Raw genomic sequence first — 21,000 nt, 5'->3', positions numbered from 1 at the left:
AAAGGCCAAAGACAGGATGCAGGGGTAGATGACGTGTGCTAATTCTCCCTTCTCCTCGCTAGAAACAAATTACAACACAGGTTCACTTCATTACACTGCATGTAAAAGAATAAAGCACTGTTTCCGGGCAACAAACACTTTAGGAGCTTAATATTCACTGTGCAGAATCCTAAAAAGTCAGTGAATGTCTTGGAATTTCACCACACAAACTTGCGTCACCACGCTCTTTTGTGTCAGACTGTTTCATTATCTTCAAGGCTTAGCATAATTGGAGGCTCAGTCTAAAAATAGGCTATTTTTTTGCCTGTGCAATCTGATTGGTAAATAAAAGTTAGGGGAGTTTTTATCCCCTTCATTTGTTTTAAACAACCGCTAGCTTCTGCTCATCAAGCAAAGATTACCGAATACATTTTCTGGATCTACTTGTTTATTCTGCTTACGGCAAACACACTTCGACCTTGACCACTGGAACAGGCAGTGAGGGCTATAGACAAGCTTTGCCAACACAGTCCAGAACCACCCGTTTCAGCTGTGGTGGATGGCACCACCACCACTAATGCCACAAACACCTTCCTCCCCACCCCTCGCTACCCTTGCTTCATCACCTGAGTCCTCTTCCTTAAGACTTCCATTCTTAGGGCCTCGTTAATTAGGACCCATTCAATTCCCTTATGGCTGCTGTCAAACGACTGAAGGGGTAGGAGGAGAATCAACGCCCTTGGAAAATCTATCAAGTGGCAGCAAATACTAACCAAACCAGAATGACACATGTGAACTGGCACGCGTGCTCTGAAACAAAAATGGTTCCCAGCATGGTGAGGATAATCCTGTTTTCTCCCACCTCATGATGCTTTCTAGGTAGACACACCCTCAAAAAACACGGGAAATGCACACTGGCAGCGGCGGGGCAGGGAGTAAGAATGCGTGGATGGCCGAGATTAGAATCGTGGCTCTGTGATTCTCTGGCAAGTTACTGACAATCTCTGTACTTCAGTTCTCCCAGCTCATAAAATGGAGATCATGAAATAAAACCCCATGCTCACCTGCCTCATAATCAAGCAAATTCAGATCTAACTCGATTGAGGATCAGCTCCCATCCTCCACACACAGCCACCATTTACAGGACGGGGCGGAAGCCTGCATCAAGAGGCTGGATGAGGAGTAGGGAGAAATAACCAGCTCATGGCCATTTTGGTTTCCTCAGTGCAGTACGTATCTATACACCTAGTAAATGAGAACATCTTCTCCTCCACGCCATCCCACACACGGTAACTAGTAAACAAAGTGAAAAACACTATTTCTCATAAATCTCACAGTAACATGACTCCTACACTACATAACTGGAAAAAGAATTTTTTTAAATGCAGCTGCTATGTTGTAGTAGGGCTTTACTGTTAGTACAAAGTGCTTAGAACAGTGCCTAGCAGGCATTAAATGCTTAATATATCTTAGCTACTAATATTACCCCTAATTGAATGGTGTGTGTAATTCTTCCTATGTATATATATACAGCGAGGAAAGTGAGACCAGATCCCAAGCTCTTCGAGAGTTCCTAATAATTGTTACCCAACCCAAGTCAAGGGCCAGTAACATCTGCCATAATAAACTGAGTGAGGCGAGGGAGAACCAATACACTCTAAACTGAAAAGGAAAAAATTAGGAGGCGTTAGCACAGGACTCAACGACAGCTGTATTTTCTTCCCCTCTACAAAATATCTCCAAGCATAATTTCCAGTGATTCAATTTATCAGCAAATGGTTTGGACAGGCTCCTAGATGCCCTGTACTGGAAATGAGGCCCAAGATGATTACGGCAGCCATCTCCACTTTAAGAATAGCAGAGGAGTACAGACAAATTGTTTGTGCCCATGAAATGGTCTTCCTTCTCTATGTGTGAATTCAGTATGTGAGCATCAAATAGTGAAATCTCAACTCTGTGCCGATAAGGGAACATTTAACAGTTTCAAAAAACAAAGCACAGAACACATGTACTGATTCATGGACCCTAATAAAAATGAGAATTCTAAAAAAAATCTGAAGATCAACCGTCCCATTTCCTCTCACATCTCTTCATTCATGGCCCCTGTCTTCTGTGCCCACCTCAAGTCCTACTCCAAAAATTAATATCAACAGATGGATAGTTCTTTTCTAATTATCAAATAAAATGACTTTAGAATACAAATACAAAATCCCCTCACCCCTCCAAAAATCTTTAATAATAATGTTACAGATGTGGAAGGTGATCTCAGCTGATCAACCTAATTCCTTTAATAACCGAAAGCTAGTCCATGTGACTCCAAGTTACCCTTCACCTCCAAATTTTGAGATGAAAAAAGGTTTAATTCAAAGCAAGCTATTTAAAGCTTTGTTTCTCTTTCAGCTACTTTCCACGCCAGATTAACTTAACCACCTGCACTCACTACTCATAAAATTCGGCAACTCATTTCAACAGTCTTAACCTTTCTTCAAAAATCTAAAAACCAAAGACCAAAAACTAAAGGGATGAAGCATACAAGACAGATGTAAAGCAGGTAGCTAAATTAACGCAACAAATATCAACCTAGTATTTACTATGTGCCAGGGGCCCTGTGAGGTACTGTGTGTACAGGGGTGAGTAAAACAAACTCCCTACCTGATGGGGCCCAGAGCCTAATCAGGAAGATGAAGGTGAACCCGGAAACAACTAAGTCCGCGAGTACAAGAGGATGACTGCCAAAACGTGAACAGGACGGGGTGCTGAGCAAGAAAAGAACACGACAGAGAAACTCGCACCCATGTACAAAGAGACAAGCACAGGAACGTTTACCTTCCCTAACAGTGAAATACCAACAACCTCAATGCCCGTCACTAGGGAAAGGGAAAACTAAATCGCAGAATATTCACATGACGGACTACTAGAGAGCAGTTCAAAAGAATGATTAGATCTGTAGGTAACGACATGGGTATAGGTCAAAGTATAATGTTGAGAGAAAAATCAAGCTGCAAATTCAAAGATGATACATCATTTCCATAAAGTAAATGGGCACATTCAAAGGGAACAAAAGCATACAAACAGGAAAGGTACATATCAGCTGCACAGTCACAGCTGCTTCCAGCGAGGGCAAGAGACTAGGGCAGGGCAAGCTGGCAGAGGATATTAACTATCAACAGGGCATTTCTCTTCAAAGCTGAAGCAACTATAAGAAAATCTTAACATGTATTAGTTCTGGGCAATGGCTACATGAATGTGGTTTTTTATGCTCTAAGAAATGATGGGAAAAAAGAAAAAGTTTTTTGTTTTTTTAATTTAAAAATGAGAGAAGGGAGGTAGGGTGGACGAACCTCGTTAGGTAGAGGATCAAGAAGGAGCGGCAGGAGCGGAGACAAAGACAAAGAGAGAGGCAAAGGCAGGCTGGCACCAAGGCCGGGGAGGAGCATTCCGGGAGGTGGCGCCCAGAGCAGCGGGCCCTCGGAGGGACAGACTGACTGTGGGCACCACTAAAAGGAGCCTGTGGGCTTGGAGCAAAGTGGGAGTGGGGAGAACTGTGGGTCAGCAGCACACGGGGAGACCACTGAGGTGAAATGACCATGGAGGATCTGGGAGACCAAGGCCAAGTGAGACAGAAGCCGCTGGAAACGGCACGATGCAATCACGCCTTAAAAATACCCATTAGCAGGCGAGAGTGGGAAGGGGCCACCAAAGGGAGAATGCAGCAGTGGTCCTGGCCAGAGACAATGGGGGCGACAGTGGCCATGGAGAGAAAGAGATGAACCTGAATATTCTGAAGCTAAGGCTGGCGGACTGCCTACTCAGGCCTGGGGTAATAGTGATAGGAAAGACATCCATTGCTTAAATATTTTAAAAATGGTTGGTGTTTGCCAGTTGGTGCCCACTACTAGATGATGCTGAAGGACATGAAAAACCACTCCAGACTCCCGAACACATTTAGTAAAATAAACCAAAAAAAAAAAAACCCTCCCAAATGCATGAACATGAAACTCTTAAGAGTAAATGTAAGTATAAGCTGAGGTCATGAAATTAAGGAGTGAGGGAAAAAGGTTAAATCACTCAGGGAAAGTGAGTTTTTAGACTGAAAGGGCAGAAATTGGTGGTGTACGTGGACAAAAGCACAAGAAGCAGACGCAACAACAAGGTAAAAACACAAAATAGCAACTAATTTGGCAAATAGCCTTCAAATTGGTCTTATCTAGAGGAGACTACGAAGTATTCGAGTGAGAGAAAAATGCAGTTGGGGGTAAGAAAGGCTCTGAGGGGGAGACAGCTAAGGTGTCAGGTTTTCACCTAACATTTACTGGGTGCTTATTAGGTATCGCACTCTGACTTGAGGCGTAAACACACTCATTTAATTCTGCCAACAACCTCTTGGGCAGCTACCATAATTAAAAATGAGGAAGCCTGGAGTTCCCATTGTGGCTCAGCAGTAACAAACCTAATTAATGCCCTGTTTGATCCCTGGCCTCGCTCAGTGGGTTAAGGAGCCGGCATTGCTGTGAGCTGCGGTGTAGCTCGCAGATGCAGTTCGCATCCTGAGTTGCTGTGGGCTGTGGTGTAGGCCGGCAGCTGTAGCTCCAATCTGACCCCTAGCCTAGGAACTTCCATATGCTGCAAGTGAGGCCCTGAAAAGGCTAAGAAAAAAATGAGGAAGCTGAGGCTCAGAGGTTAAATAACCAACCAGTGGATGGCGGACCAAGGGACCAGCAGAGCCAGGGGTGCGGACCCAGGACTCACCTGGGAAGCCAGAGGCTGGAGGTGTCAGATCGAACAGGGACAGTGGGGAGGTGAGGCCACAGGCCGAGGCCTGGATTCCAGGTCTGCCACTTAGGTACCTCTCTGGGCCTCAAACCCCTCATCTATGAACTAGGGAGAATTATAGTATGTACCTATAGCAATCCTGGTCTCCACCACCAGTGCATTCAAACAGCACCAACTGAAGACAATGGTCACCTCTGTGTCCCAGGGTCTCTTTCTCACAGTCACCTACCACCTCCCTGAAACACCCTTCACTGGCTCCCACGCCCCCTCATGTTCCTGCTTTTCTCTTCTTCTGGTGGCTCTTGTAGAGCTGACTTTTGAAGTCCCTCCTCCTCCTCCTCCAGCCTCTCCGCATTGGGCATCCGTTAAGACAGGGCTCTACTCGCACTTCTCTCCCTACTCTCTCTTTTCCCAAAGTAACCTCATCCAGGCCCACAGCTTGATTTATCCCAACTCACCAATGACTCCCAAATTTCTATTCTGCCACCTCAAACTTAACATACCCAATATCAAACTGCTCATCTTTCCTTCCCCAGCCCCAATCCCAAAACATCTTCCAACACTCCTCAACTCAGTGAAAGGCACGCCATCCATCTGCCTGCACAAGTCACACAGCCAGGAGTTATCCCGAAGTTGTCCTGGATATCTTCCCCGCCCTAAAGCCAATGTTCAAGCTGCTGCCAGGTTTTACTGGTTTTTCTCTTACATCTCTCCCACGTCCAACTGCCATCACACCAGCCAAGCGACCACCATCGCCTGCCTGAAAAGCCTTATTAAGAGCCTACCAGCTGGCTTCCCTCATCTACTCTGACCCTTCCAATTCACTCAGCCAGAGGGATCATCTCACAACAAAAATGGAAGCTAATGCCTCCACCCCACAAAGGACCGGCTAATGTCCACCCCTTGCTCAACATGGCCAGCAAGGTGTGACCCCGTCACCTCCCATCACGCCCCTCGTCCTTTCTACACCCAAGCTACGGCAGCCTCCCCTCAGCTCCTTGACCACGTAACGCTTCCACCCACCACAGGACCTCTGCACATGTCACTCTTCACCCTGGAAGGCTGATCCCTGTAACCCTTTAGCTAGGTAACTCCGACACCCACTTTTCCATCTCAAGTGTTGCATGCTTGGGAAACCTGATTCTTCAGTCTAGGTGCTCTGAGTGCTTTGTTTTCAGCACTCAGAAATTCCCGTTCCTCGAGTTCCCACTGTGGTGCAGCGGAAATGAATCCAACTAGGAAGCACGAGATTGCAGGTTCGATCCCTGGCCTTGCTCAGTGGGTTAAAGATCCAGCACTGCCATGAGCTGTGGTGTAGGTCGCAGACATGGCTCAGATCTGGCGTTGCTGTGGCTGTGGGGTAGGCTGGCAGCTGTAGCTCTGATTAGACCCGTAACCTGGGAACCTCCATATGCTACGGGTGAGGCTTTAAAAAGCAAAAAAAAAAAAAAAAATTCCCATTCCTTTGCTTAGCACTCATTTTCTCTTGGATCAGCAGGATTATTCATCTGACAATCTGCTTAACGGCTCTCACCTGCCAGAATGTAAACCCCAAGAGGACAAGGCTGTTTAACACTTAAATTTACCGCAGTATCCCCAACACGCCAGCACCAGGCCCAACACCCAGCAGGGGCCTGGCGCCTTCCTCTGAGTTGTTATGAGAAAGTGCAGTATATGGGCTCTCCTATGTTAAGGTGGGCTGGACCCGGACTCGCGGCAGTAGCCCTCGTCACCTAGCACCCTCTGACAGGTCAGTCACAGAGCTCAGGGGAACGGACTTCTCAAAGGTGAACTAAGCAAAACACACGGTGGGTGAGCGCGGCCCCCCTACTTCCTCCAGCACATAGGCAGGTTGTCGTGCATGCTGCGAGCACCCACAGCAGACCCTTTCTCTTGTTTACTGCTAAGGAATCAGGAGTCTGGCCTCCCAAGCTCCAGCACTAGTTTTACTGGAATCACTACCCAAGGCTTTCGTCTCAAGCCTGTGGGTCAAAAGCAATGTCATTTGTCTCCGCTTCCCTCCATGGTACACACTCAGCAAATATTACTTGAAGAATTTCTGGCTATGAGGCAAGAGTCAGTAATTGAATTAAATATATTTCACTCGCTCTAAGCCAATCTTTTGAAAACGAGTTTTCTTCTGCCCCATCAGGATACTATTAAAGAAGAAATATCCGGATTTTTCGTGGGATGCAAGGATCAGCTGTCCACCACATCATGCCATGCAGTCCAACTTGAATAGAACACACGCCCTACCCTGCTGGCCGGCGCACAGCAATGTTACACGTGGCCTGAAGAACAATGCAGGTTATTAATAGCCCGTGAGCTTACTCCTCTCCCCCAGCGCCCCCTCCTCAAGCCTCCTCCTCCCCGCCTGCGGAAGACACACCACCCGCCTGCACAAGGCTGAACACATAGTCTGTGGTTAAGTCAGCAGGGGCGAAAAGTCCCTGAAACAAGTACTGCCAAATGTCTGACACTCCAAATTATGACAGAAACCAAATATCTTTGCTCCACTCCCATCTCCACTCAACTCTCAGCCCTAAGGCAAAAACAAACAACCAACCAACCAACCAAACCTCATCACTAGCCTCAAAGAAGCAAATCTTCTGTTAAATGTCAAACAACGAAGCCAATGAAAATAGGTAGTAGAAAACTAAACCCAAACCCGAAAAAAACAATTAGTAATTCCAAACACCACACATACATCATTTCTGGAAACAACTCAATCTCTGTTCTTTTACAAATGCAAGCAATCACTTCAGTTACATTCCATGTCATTCTGCTTTTTAAAGGGGGGGGTGCTTTCAAAGAAGAAAAATTTTAAATTCTGGACACTAATACATTTAAAAGGGACACCAGCGAACTCATCCACAAAAAATAATAATAAAAAGGAAACAAGGACAGCTGTACAACCCGACACTGGCACTAAATTTCAAAGTAGGTACGAAATCTCTAAAACGGTGACTACAGGGCTCAGGAATCTCTGGCTTAAAATCAAACAGCTTCTTAATACATACACACATACATAAAGCCGCCCTTCTCCCCGCCTTCCAAAACTCCCACGACTTACCAAACTAGCCTCACTGTAATTTCACACCATATTTACGATACAGCAAATTGGCACAGGCTCATGCTGCCTACTAAAATGATGAAATGCAAACAGACGGCACTAATTCTATTAGTCTGCCCTCAGTTAACCAGTCCTGAGCCACAATAAACCCAACCAGCTTGTTTTGTTTTTAAATTCGAGATGGGTATGTCTCTAAAGGGCCTGACTGTACTGTTACAAAGAGGACACACAAGCCACCAGACGGCACGGGCTGCCGAAAGCAGGCTCTTCCAATTAGCGACAAGTGTACCGGCACAGACGAAGCCATGAGATGGATGGGGCGGTGACATCACGGATGCCTTCAGATTCGAATGTGGGGGCCACTGGTCCATTCCGGGGATGGAGAAATCTGCAAGGGTGCCAAGTGCAACTGCGTCGTCGATAAGCCTACTACCTGGGCAGAGGAGGAAAGGACAAGCTGGAGAAAAAGATCAATGTTTTGGTTTGCGGTGATCCTTTCTCTCCAACCCATCCGTATCTGCAATTTGTGAAAAGAGGGGGAAAAATGGACGTTGGGGGGGGGGAGGAGGTAAAGTTACAGGGTATTTCTCCTTTTCCTTAAGAGTAGCATTCTCCAGGAAATTACCTAGGCAGACCGACTGTGGAATCAGACAATTAAACCTTAGGCCAATTTCTATGCCACTGGTGAACAGTGGTTAATAACTTCACACTTCTCTTTTTGTGTCTTAACAAGGAGGGAATGGCACTTTCGAAATCATTACTGCTCTGTCATCTTGGTTCACTGCCAAAGCAAGGAGCTGGAGAACACCTGTCAAATAACACGCGGCCTGTGAAAGAGAAACGTAGACCAAAACAGGTTTACAGAAAATGTTCACATATGTAGAAAGAAGAATGAGTTTGGGTTAACAAAAAGTCACTCCTTCTGGTGAGGGGTGGGGAAGAAAGGAAGAGATTTCCAGGACTGAGTTTCTGCGATTCGAATCAGAGTAATGAAACTCGATCTGTCTAAGCAGAGATCAGTGGCGCTGACACAAGGTTAGTCTGACAGTATTTATCTCCTCATCCTCGGCCACACTCCCAGTGGTTCCAGTAATTAAATGTCGAAGCAAAAATACCGACCCTGCCTTCTCAAATGAGAATGGCCCAGTTAAAAATGAATAAAGTAGCGTTTCGCTTGTTCTGAGTATCCAGGCCATTCTTATAAATGCTAAACAGGCTTAAATATCAAGACCCTATATTAAAAAAACGCCACTCCTTCACATCTACCCATCCACCCTCTACCAGGCCAGTGATCTCGGTCACAGCAAACTAGCAGCAACTCTGTGGGGCACTGGGCTAGCCTCTAGGGAGAAGACCAAAATGAATACACAGTGATCCCAGAGAAAAAGAACCGAAGTGGAGATCAAAGAATACAGAAGCAATTTGAGGTTGTAGGCTTTTCTTTTTCTTTTCTTTTCCTTTTTCATCAAGTAAGAGAAAAATCTTAAGTACTCATACTAATTTTTACAAACCCATTCCAAAATCTAGTAGTAAAACATCCAACGTGTGGGTCTTTTAAAGGCCCTAATTTAGACTGGAAATAAGAAAATGCCATCTTCCTTAATGAAATCAACACTGGCACTTTTAAGGTTAGTACTGAAAAGATTCTGAGGATGGGGGAGGCCAACCTCCACAGCGCCATGGCCACCTGTCACTGCTGCTGACACCTGGTGGTAAAATGTGTGAGGAAGAGGGTTGCGGGACCCTCCTTCTTGACAAAGATTTGCTCACAGACATAGCCCACTTCACAGGCAGGACCTGACCTGGGCTCCCTCTTCCCAGCCACTTCTAACACCGACCGCCTGTGTCCTCCTAAACCCATACCTTGCAACGTTCAAAACCCAAAGGGCACACAGGGGCGGATGCCCACAAACCTTGGAGGTGACAGTTTCCAACCATTAAGAGAGAAGGATAAGGTTGTTCTGAAAAAAACAATTTTTTAGGCCTGCACCAGCAGCATATGGAAGTCTCCAGGCTAGGGGTCAAATCAGATCTGCAGCTGAGGCTTACACCACAGCCACAGCAACATCAGATCCGAGACACATCTGCAACCTACACCACAGCTCATGGCAACACCAGTTCCTTAACCCACTGAGCAAGGCCAGGGATCAAACCGGCATCCTCAGAGGGACAAAGTCAGGTCCTTAACCTGCTGAGCCACAACAGGAATTCCCTGAATTTATTTTTAAAAGTCTAAAGTTTTAACTATTTTGAAAGAAATATTATGTTTCCAAGTATATAAATTCAAACCAGGCCTAAATGTAACTCACTTACTTGTCTCTCTAAATGCAATAGTGTGCTCATACAGCATAAATTATTCCATAAACTTGAAATGTGGTCAATGCATTTGTCTCAAATTAATGAATATCTAATTTATCATAATTTGGACTGGGATTCCAAATGGTAATTCCAAATTAGGACTTCCTCTTCTTAGTTTTATATTAACCAACATTACCTTCACCAATTTCACAAAGGATACAGACAAAAAAGATAAGCAAATAATAGATGTTAATTAGTAGAAGTTCATCCGTATAAATAATCAGCAATTTAAGATGCCACTTACCTGACTGAAGATAGGTGTTTATATAGAAGTTAAAGGTATATAAAAAGAACCTAGACTCTAAAATAACTATTAATTTGTACCATGAAGAATTTCAACTCATTCCATCTAAAATACCAACAATTCTGAATTGGTAGATGTGAATTAATAAGGCTGAATAGTACGCAGAACTGCAAAGAATCTAGAACCCAAACATCCCTGAAATATAATGAAAAGGGAATTAAAAGTTTCTCTAGCTTAGAATTTTATAATGTAAACAACTCCAAAAGTGGTAATTAATCTGTAATCACTGAAAAAGAATATTTTTTATTAATGTACAACACATTCTGTCAAAATATATTACACCTTCATTTCAGCCTGAGAAGAAATTATCTTCTTGCATTAAAAAAAATCAAAATGTCAGTAGGTCAGCAGAAGTTAAAAGTAGTCTTAATGGTGGCTATTAAAATTCTGGAGACAAAATTAGAACTCTTCCCTCCTACCGCCCACACAGTTTCCATGGGTCTGATCTGGCAAGAAAACCCTTCATACTGCCATGTTTTAGGTGACAAAAACATACGTTTTTAAGACTAAAGTGTCCCCTCAACCTACAGAAGAGGGCAGAAATGAAATTTAAGAACCAAGAGTTCTTTAGCAGTTTTGCATCTGCCCTTTGAGAATCTCTTAAACGCTATGCACTCTTCCTCCACAAAAGCACACATAATGCACAGACACACAAAACGTCACATACAACTTGAGAGGAGTCACAGACATTCCTTTTGCATCTATGACAAGTTCTCATATGGCAACCTAAACAGATAAAACTTCAAAATCTCTGTTTTTTAGGTATCCAAAAGATCATCTTGCTTCCTTCTTACTACCTTTAGTGTGCTTTCCTCTACTTTCACCTACTACAACTGATGCCGTTAGAAATGAGAGTGACTCTTGTACTATACATGACTCTCTTTTAAACCAGAGGTCTACAAACTTTTTCTATAAAGGGCCAGAAAGTAAATATTTTAGGCTATGTAGGTCATTCAGTCTCTCTGGCCGCTAGCCAATTCTGCTGGAGCACAACTGCAGCTGTAAACAAGTGGTTACGGTTGCATCCCAATAAAACTTCATTTATACAAAATAGGCAGCAGACAGGAGTTAGCCCATGGGTTATAGGGTGTTACCTCTGAAACAGAATAGGTTCAAGAACTCTACAGGAAGCAAAGAGACAGATATGGTTAGATCCCTAAGTTATACAATCCTCAAAAATAATTTCCAGGAGTTGCTGTTGTGGCACAGCGGAAATGAATCCGACTAGAAACCATGACGTTGCGGGTTCAATCTCTGGCCTCACTCAGTAGGTTAAGGATCCGGCATTGCCGTGAGCTGTGGTGTAGGTTGCACACACGCAGACACGGCTCGGATCCTGAGTTGCATGGCTGTGGTATAGGCAGGTGGCTGCAGCTCCAATTCGACCCCTAGCCTGGGAACCTCCATATGCCATGAGTGCGGCCCTCAAAAGCTAAAAAATAAAATAATTTCCAGAAGGATTTAAAACCTACATAAGAAAAACAAAAGTGTGCAAATTTTAGGAGAAAGAGAGAATATCTATGTCAATGGAGAGGAAGATTTGTTAAGGAAAAAAACCACAGTATACAGGGAAGAAAAAATATTTGACATTAAATTTTAAAAATTTTGCACTAGAAAAGACCACAAATAAAGTTAAAGGATAAACCACAGACTAAATATATTTGCAACAAAAATGAACAAAAAACAATTAGCCTTTGAACACCTCAGAAGAAATACTATGCAATCCAGCAAAATAGGACATATACATGCATAGGAAATGTATGTACAAATCACACTGAAAAAAAAAAAAGAAAACTGAAGAGGTAAAATTCATGAAAGAAAGGATGCTCACCTTAACTCATACTTGGGGAAATGCAAATTAAAATCACAATGAGATACCATTACACACTCATCAGACTGGCAAAAGTTTTTAAATTTTGATAATATCAAGTTCTAGAAAAGATGTGGCGCACTAAGGATTATGCAACAAGTAGGTTTACAAGTATATAGTAAGTCTAAAACCCCTCGACAGAAAAATAAACAAAAAATAAAAATTTAAGGAAGCAGGATTGTATATCAAAATTATTCCCCACTGGTTTTTTTTTGGTATTTGAATTTTCATTGCATCTTTATTTGTAAGAGCCAACAAGTTAAAACAGCCTCGACATCCTTCAACAGATGAACAGCTACTCAAACTGCGGTACATCCTTACCAAGTGACACTACTTAACAACAACAAAAAAAATCAACCACTGATACTTGCAACTACTTGGATAGACCCTCAGAGAATTATGCTGAGCAAAAAAAGCCCATCCTAAAGGTTACATCAAATATGGTTCCATTATATAACATTTTTGAAATGACAAAATTTTAGAAATGTAGACTAGTGGTTGCCAAGGGTTAAGGCTGAGGGTGAGAGGTGTAAAGAGCCAAAAAGTGGGTTATGAAAGGGCCATAGGAGGAATCCTTGTTCAATATTTTGGCTGTGATGACAGATACAGGAAAACCTCCATGTGATAAATTGCATAGAACTAAACATACACAAATGAGTACAAGGAAAACTGGGAACATCACAGTAAGACCAGTGGGTTGTATTAATGTTAATATCCTGGTTGTGATGATATATTAGAGTTTGCAAAACATTACCACAAAGAGAAACTGGGACAAGTATAAACAGAATCTCTCTGTATCACCTCTTTGGTTTTGTTTTTGGTTTTTTTAGGGCCACACCCGTGGGGCATATGGAAGTTCCCAGGCTAGGGGTCGAATCGGAGCTACAGCTGCCAGCCTACACCACAGCCACAGCAACACAGGATCCGAGCTGCATCTGTGACCTACACCACAGCTCACGGCAACGCTGGATCCTTAACCCACTGAGCGAGGCCAGGGATTAAATCTGCACCTTCATGGATACTAGTTAGGCTCGTTACCACTGAGCCACAACGGGAACTTCCACCTCTCTGTTTTTAAATTAACCTCTGATTCTGTGACTAAGGAAATCAAGTATAATAGTCCTATGGCCATAAATACGAATTTAGCTATTTGAAAGAATTAGCTTGTTCTAATAAATTAAATGATTGCACCTATCTATAAATTGTCACACATTGCTTGTGCCTGGAGCACTGCTGTCACGCAGCTTCAATCCCTGGACCAGGAACTTTCACATGTAGCCAAAAAAATAAAAACAGCAGTATAAAGAGTAGGGATTTCCCCCTACTTTTGAGGAAGAAGGGAACAAACTGCAAAAAATATGCATAGCATGACACATAAATGGTAAAACAAACAAACAAAAAAAAAACTTTTAAGGTACCACATGTATAGGTACACTTACTTGTTATAAAAGCAAAAAACCCTGCACAAAAAAAGGACAAGATCAAACGTGGGAAAGTAGTTACCTCCGAAGAAGAGAAAGAAATGAGAGAGGTAGGGAGCAAAGGGTCTTTAGTTGTCTCTACACTATTTTATTGCGCTTAATTTTTTTTTAAAACAAGGCCTTTTTAAGAGGAAAGACTGGAAAAGTGAAATGTGTGCTCATTTCCAGATAAAGCTGAAAGTTTCCTTTAGCATTTAATTATAAGATTCTGCATACTCGCTCATTCTCTTTGGCCACTGCCATCAACAGAGCCCTCCGTCCCAGGGCCATTCTGAAGGGCTCCTGACAGGTGCTAGCACATTGCCAAGAGACTCCCAAGAAGGCTTGCCCAGACTGCAGTGTTTTCATGCAACGATTTGGATACATTTTCTAAATGCACAAATTTCAGCTCCAAACACAAGTGAAACCTAGGCAGTCTACAACTGGTTGGCAAGCAGGCTGGCAAAGACTCATTTCAGCCTACTGGGTGAGAAAAAGAAAATGCATGGGCTCTACACCCAAACATTAGAACATACATTCACTTGAAAATGCAATCAGAAATCCCAACCAAAAATCATTTTCCCAAGGGCACAGAAATAACAGAGTGCAGAACTAAAACAATACCAAGGTCAGTAAGTATTAATTATTCCAAAAAGACAAATATTACCATTCCACTAAGGATTATGCAATGAGTACGCTTGTAATTATCAAGTAAGTTTAAAATCCCTCAAAAAAGGAAAAAACCAACAAATTAAAAGAGGCAAAATTACATACCAAAATCATTTCAGTTCTCTCTAGATTAGCCTGATACTGTGACTGAGGGAGCCATGTATTCTAGCCCCATGGCCAGAAGTGTGAATTTAGCTATTCAATAGAAAAATTAGCTTGCTATGATACATTAAATGATTGTTCTTATCAATAAAATTTATTATTCAAAAACTATCATTATTTTAAACACTAAATAGATTATACTATTACAATCTTTTGGTCCTTTCTTTAATAGTTTCCAAATTAATAAATGTCAAAAATTTGGACAGATCTTTGTCACTAAATGGCCTTCACTTATTGTTCACAGAATAAAACCCTTAATTGATTAATGATCTCAGGGTATCTATCGCCATCTAGTGAACAATCACTTCTATTACCACACCAGTCACTTGACTACTAGTCCGTTTTGTCTGTAGTTTAAAATATATGTCCACTTAGCAACTCACTCAGTGTGTTTTTTAAGTCTCTCTACACATACACTGAGAACAAACACAGCTATAGATGGTATTTATATAGATTCACTTTTGATTATCTGTCAACTAAGTTTTCACATTACTTCTCTGGAAACGCTGAGTTCATTATTTTTAAACAACTTGCACACTATGAGGTCCCTCATACAATTCCTTAACCATTAACTAATTCCTCTACCACCGAGCAATTAAAAATCGTAGAAGACTTTAAGTGTGAAAGATCACACCTGGGAAAAGACAATATTGATGTCCATTTGACACAACTATTAGCATTTTTATTACAAACCTGTTTTTAAAAGTACAATTAGTAATTACTCTGAGTACTCTAGCAGCCATAATACATTTGATTACAGAAATTATTAGGTCACCAGAGCCAAACCTGCATGATTCCAGCAAACTGAGTGCACACAAAATAGACTTAAAAATAAAAAGGGATGGGGGCTTAAGGCCTCCCCAGACTGTGTATTAATCCATATTCAAATGCAAAATTTTATAATCTTTTGAGATAACATGATACCAGCTTTCCTTCTCATTAATTTCCACTTGAACCTTAATCTAATTTATCCTACAAGGACTTTAAAAGCAAACAATTTCTAGGATTTTCAGGTTACTCTATTACTTTGTCTACTCTATCTTAATGCAAAAAAAATCAAGTTTGATAAGTTACAAAGATATTTCAAAAACCTCAGCAAACTGACTCTCATTTTATACCCTTTGATCCTCCTACTTCTTTAATAATCAAGAGATGCTTGAATTCACAAAGACCCAAGAGTACATATGGAAAATACTAGTAAACCCAAATAGAGATTATCACATAAAATATTTCCATCCGCCAGTGCTAATAATAATTATCACCAATACGTTACAATCATTTTTATTATAGGAAATAATTTCTGTACGTAGCTTCGAATCCTCTTCTAGAATAAGATTTCCAGGAAGCAACTGTATAATTATTACTTCTCATTAACCTCAGATTACTTTAAAGGCCCATTTCCCGCAGTTGTTGTATTTCTTATTTGTGGGAAGGAGCAAAGGGGTAAGAGACAAGGGAAGAGTAGAAGCCAAGAATTTAAATCACATATGATTATTTCTAGATTTGTCTGAAATGCCTCATTTTCGAGTGGGGAGAGTAGGGTTTTTTAAAAATAGTTTATTTTTTAAGATTTGTTATTGTTATATTTTATGTAACAGAAAAATCAAAAGTGAGTTTAAACTCCCTATTAAAAATCCAGCTAAACGAAAATATTGCCCTTACAGTACAATGGATTAGGGGAGTGGGGGAGATCATTGGACAAATTTGGGGCTTATCATTATCAACAGTGCCCTTTTAAGCTTGTGGGTTTCTGAGCCAATGCAGAAAATGTAACAACAGGGATTTCCCAACAGCAAGAGGCACTCTCCAAGGGAGTAAATTGTCAACTATTGCCTCTCGTGAGAAACTTAAGAGTAACCTTGATCCAATCTCAATAGTCAACCCATGTATTATCACCCAGTTGGGGCATAGTGAGTGCATTTCCTAATACAAAAATAAGATGGTATTCTATCAGAAGCCACTGGATACATACACAGAAATAAAATTTAAATAATTTTAAAGTAAACTTAGCCGAAGAAACTGAAAACATCCTTCCCTCATTTCAAAGAGCCCCTAAAACACCTATTATCTTCTCAAGTAAAAAAGGCCTCTGTCTGGAGATGAGTATCAAAAAAGATCTTCTTCCATGGATAAGAGGTAAAATATAAAGCAGAAACAGTCCGGAGAGACATCCAGAGATGGAACCGACACCACTCAGGTAGCCACAGCCTAACAATCAGGGAGATCTGGATTTCTAATCAAAAAAGGCACTTGTTACCCTTCACTTCTGAGTTTATCAGCTTCCTCATTTGCAAAATGGGAATACTATTACCTTTATCGACTGATTCTTGTGGGCTTTTAATGAAATAACGCATCTGAAAGCTTCTCATATAAAGCTGGTGTCTGATCCATTTTCTGCCCTTCCCCAATCTTCCCTCAGTCAAGGCTGAGATCAGGCTCCCAGCAGAACAGCGGCTCCGAACAGTGTGTCTTATGTCCAGTACAGTGGCCACCAGCCATAAGTTGATAACTAAGGTCAAATTTATTTTAATTATGACTCAATATCCACATCCTCGGAGTTCCCCTCATGGCTCAGAGGAAATGAATCTGACTAGCATCCACGAGGAAGCAGGTTCCATCCCTGGCCTCGCTCAGTGCGTTAAGAATCTGGTGTTTGCTGTGAGCTGTGGTATAGGTCGCAGACACTGCTAGGATCTGGCATTGCTGTGGCTGTGGCAGAGGCCAGCAGCTGTAGCTCTGATTCGACCCCTAGCCTGGAAACTTCCATATGCCATGGGTGGGCCCTAAAACGACCAAAAATAAATAAATAAAATCCACTTCCTCAGCTGGCTGACACTAGTTGGCTATCAAATGCTCACTAGCCACCTGCGGCTTGTGGCAACTGCACTGAATACTGCTGATGGACGTTTTCATCCTCTCAAAGTGCTAGTAGACAGTCCTGGCAGGGGTTAGCCAGTTTTTTTTTTTCTGAGAAGAACCAGACAGTAAATATTTTCAGCTTTGCAGTTCATGCAAGTCTCTATCTTGACTGCTCAATCCTGCCGTTGTAGTACAAAAGCAGCTCTATTAAAAAAACTATACTTCAATGAATGAGTGTGGCTGTGGGACAATAAAACTTTATTCATAAAAACAGAGGGCAGGCTGGAGCAGGCCCATGGACTGTAGTTTGCTGACCTCTGTTCTAGAGTATTCTGAATCCAGGGCCCTAGCATGAGCATTTTGCCCATAGCCACTAGCTCCTTTTAAATCCACTGAGAGAAATCAATCCTTTACTGGAGTCAAATGGAATTTAATATTTAACATAACTACTCTTTTACAAATTAAGGAAGATCCATAAATGTGATGCTAAAGCAGATGAAGATTTTAGTGCCTATCTTTCTAAAATCAATTACTCTCAATCCATAACTCCAGTCCTGATATATTCCTGCAACATCCAGGAACCTACACATCTAGCTGCCTACAGATCCATTATAAATCTCAAAGGTAACAATTTCAAGATAGAACTCTTAATCCTTCTCCCTCCAATGTCTCCATCTTAATTAATGGTTCCACTAGAAATGGAGGCATCCTCTTTGATTTCTTCCTTTCCCTCACACTCCAACCTAATCCATCAGCAAAAAAACTAGCTCCTTTATGTCACTTAGGTCTCACTCATTCATGTTACCTCCTAAAGAAGCCTTCTCTGACCAATCTAAACTAGGCAGCCATCTTCAGTCTTCAGCCTATCACCCAGTTTTCAGCAGCTACAGAGCATTTACTTGTCATATTCTCTTATTTTTTGGTTTATTCACTTATTTACAGTCTGCTTTCCCAAATGACCGTCTCCCAACCCAATGCCCCTCGCATTCCCTGCCCTAGAGAGAATGTGAGCCTCATGACAAGGACTTTTCCTGTCATGTCTGACACTCTATCCCCAGTAGCTAGAACAATCCCCAGCACATAACAAGATGCTCAATAAATAAATACACACACACACACACACACACACACAAATATATGAATGAATCCTTACTTAAAAGCCTATCTGTCTCAAATTTGTCCTAAGGAGTATTTGAAGCTATATAACTAAGTAACAAACTCTTTGGTTCTCCCATCCCATAGTATATAGTTAAAAAATACTCCCATTTTTAGCGATGGGAATGTTACACCATTTACCTCTCTTCCTTTGTATGTCACCAAAGCAGCCAGTGGTTTGGCGTAAAATCTGCTGTAGGAAAATCCCAGGCAGCCATACATACTGTTTGCCGTGAGCTTCAAAGCCTTCTGTCGAATGTCATACTGCAGGCCACACAAAGACAAAAGACAAACAATATTTGCAGATGCTTAAGCATTACATTAGGTATTTTCTAGCTCACCAATAAGAAGGGGACACCTTCAATATCCCTGGAAAAAAGAATTCTTAACACAGTCAACCCATCCTCCAAATCCCTGATTCTCTGACCTCCTAGAAGCAAGTAAACACAGGCACCAAAGCTCCAAGAAGTCAGAAGGATCTTGATCAGAAATAGCTGTGCAGACAAAGATGTTTTGCATTTTGAGGCATTCTAGGGCTTCTGAACTGTTTTTTACCCACAAACTTAAAATAAGCACATGCTTTTGCCCACAGCATCAGGTTTAAATCACTCCTAGAAAATCAAATTTTAGGAGTTCCCATCATGGCTCAGTGGTTAATGAATCCAACTAGGAACCATGAGGTTGTGGGTTCGATCCCTGGCCTCACTCAGTGGGTTAAGGAACCAGCATTGCCGTGAGCTGTGGTGTAGGTCGCAGACGAGGCTCGGATCCCGCATTGCTGTGGCTGTGGAGTAGGCTGGTGACTACAGCTCCAATTAGACCCCTAGCCTGGGAACTTCCATATGCCGAGGGTACAGCTCTGGAAAAGATAAAAAGACCAAACCAAACAAAACAAACAAGAAAGAAAATCAAATTGTAAAAGGTGAGACTGTCACTCAGATATGGCTTAGTGGAAAGATATACCTGAAGAACAAGGTCTGGATTTAAATCTGGCTGTTTCATGAGCTGTTTCACTTGTCTCCTCCGCTCTACCAGTTTCCGGATCTCTCGGGGCAAAATGCCCATTTCTAAGCCTGGATCTGGCAGCTCAGGGATCTGTTCTTGTTCTCCATCCTGATGAACAATGACAAAAATTTCAGGCAAATCACACATTCATGAAATGAATTCCTATAATCATATCTTGTGTGAGCTTAACCCCATGATCACATCCTGAAAGGCTACTTTCTCATCTAAGTAATGGTCAAGAATGCATGGGTGGTAGAAGAAAGAGCTGAAAGGGTTGCAGAACAAAACACTACCCTCTCTTCATCCAGTTCTATCAGCCCATCATTCTCAGTACCACCCATCCCTCTAGGTACTGACAAACATAGGTAGCATTAAAACAAACGAATTTTCACACATGCTCCTTTCCTCCCTTCAATCAGATTGGGGAGCAACATGTTCGGGAAAATTGTTTTTTAAAATAAAAATACAAGAGAGACCTCTAAGATTAAAAAAAAAGAAAGAAAGAAAGAAACAGCAGCTAAACTATTGTTTTAAGCCATGTACACTACCACACATAATGCTATAAAATATTTTTGAACTATGGGGTATCATAGCAATTATTGTAAATGTTTTAGGTTGAAAAATAAAATATCTAAATACCAAATCGGCATATTTCTTTTAGGAATTTGAAGCCCATGCTGAAATAGGCCATATGCTGTTTCTAAAAATTAATACATTTATAGTCCTCAGTATTTATAAAGTACCTTTTATCAATAAACTGTTTTGTAATCGGTAGAAGAATAGCAATACTTTAAGAGAGTAACCAGCAGTCTAATGTTAAAATTTACAGCAGGCAAAAGCAGGAAAAGCATTAGACCACTTTTCTCAAGCCTCCATTAATTCTATTAACAGGCTGCAAGGACAAGCCAGGCATATTTGCCCTTTCAAAGGTTCAAAATTAAAAATAAATCTCTTGGCTTAAAGTATGTCAAGTCAATGCTATTTGATAACCCAGTCTTTACAAAATATCTGATTTTATAAAGATCAATAACTTCAAATGAACAATTTCATGACAGTTAACAGGGACCAACTGTTTTCCAATATAGCAGAGGATGATAGCAAAGCTAATAGAGATTTTCGTACAAATTCCGATTTATTTACAACAACTATGGAGGTCAGATAAAAAGTAAACTGAAAGGATCTGAAATCAGGAAATTTACAATCCACGCCTGGCCCTACCAGCACTAGCTGTGTGGCACTAGCTATTCTGAAGACCAACAGGAATGAGCTACTGGCAGGAAAACGACATGGAACCTATAAACTGCAACATGCACAGCATTTCTTAGATGACTTT

The 21,000-nt window shown here is 41.7% G+C and overlaps 1 protein-coding gene across 6 annotated transcripts in view; it reads right to left on the bottom strand.

Annotated features, from left to right (window-relative positions):
- Nucleotides 1–21,000, bottom strand: part of POLA1 (DNA polymerase alpha 1, catalytic subunit) — a 303,907-nt gene that overhangs the window by 221,725 nt on the left and 61,182 nt on the right. For all 6 annotated transcript variants that reach the window (XR_014835833.1, XR_014835834.1, XM_085008764.1 and 3 more), the window contains exons 25-26: nt 19,626–19,775; nt 18,804–18,926 (exon numbers count right to left, since the gene is read on the bottom strand). Coding sequence is in view for 4 of the 6 variants with exons in the window: in XM_085008764.1 (XP_084864890.1) it covers nt 18,804–18,926; nt 19,626–19,775 (273 nt within the window). In the remaining 2 variants the exon portion in view is untranslated. The remainder of the gene's footprint in view (nt 1–18,803; nt 18,927–19,625; nt 19,776–21,000) is intronic.

The sequence above is a fragment of the Sus scrofa genome, chromosome X (assembly GCF_054392235.1).
Source record: "Sus scrofa isolate SSC_HxYL_T2T_F1_AM1 chromosome X, Sscrofa_HxYL_maternal_Yorkshire_Landrace_v2.0, whole genome shotgun sequence".
In the NCBI taxonomy this organism is placed as follows: domain Eukaryota; kingdom Metazoa; phylum Chordata; class Mammalia; order Artiodactyla; family Suidae; genus Sus; species Sus scrofa.
Note: the sequence above shows the minus strand (reverse complement) of the source record. Positions and strands in the feature narration are given on the sequence as shown.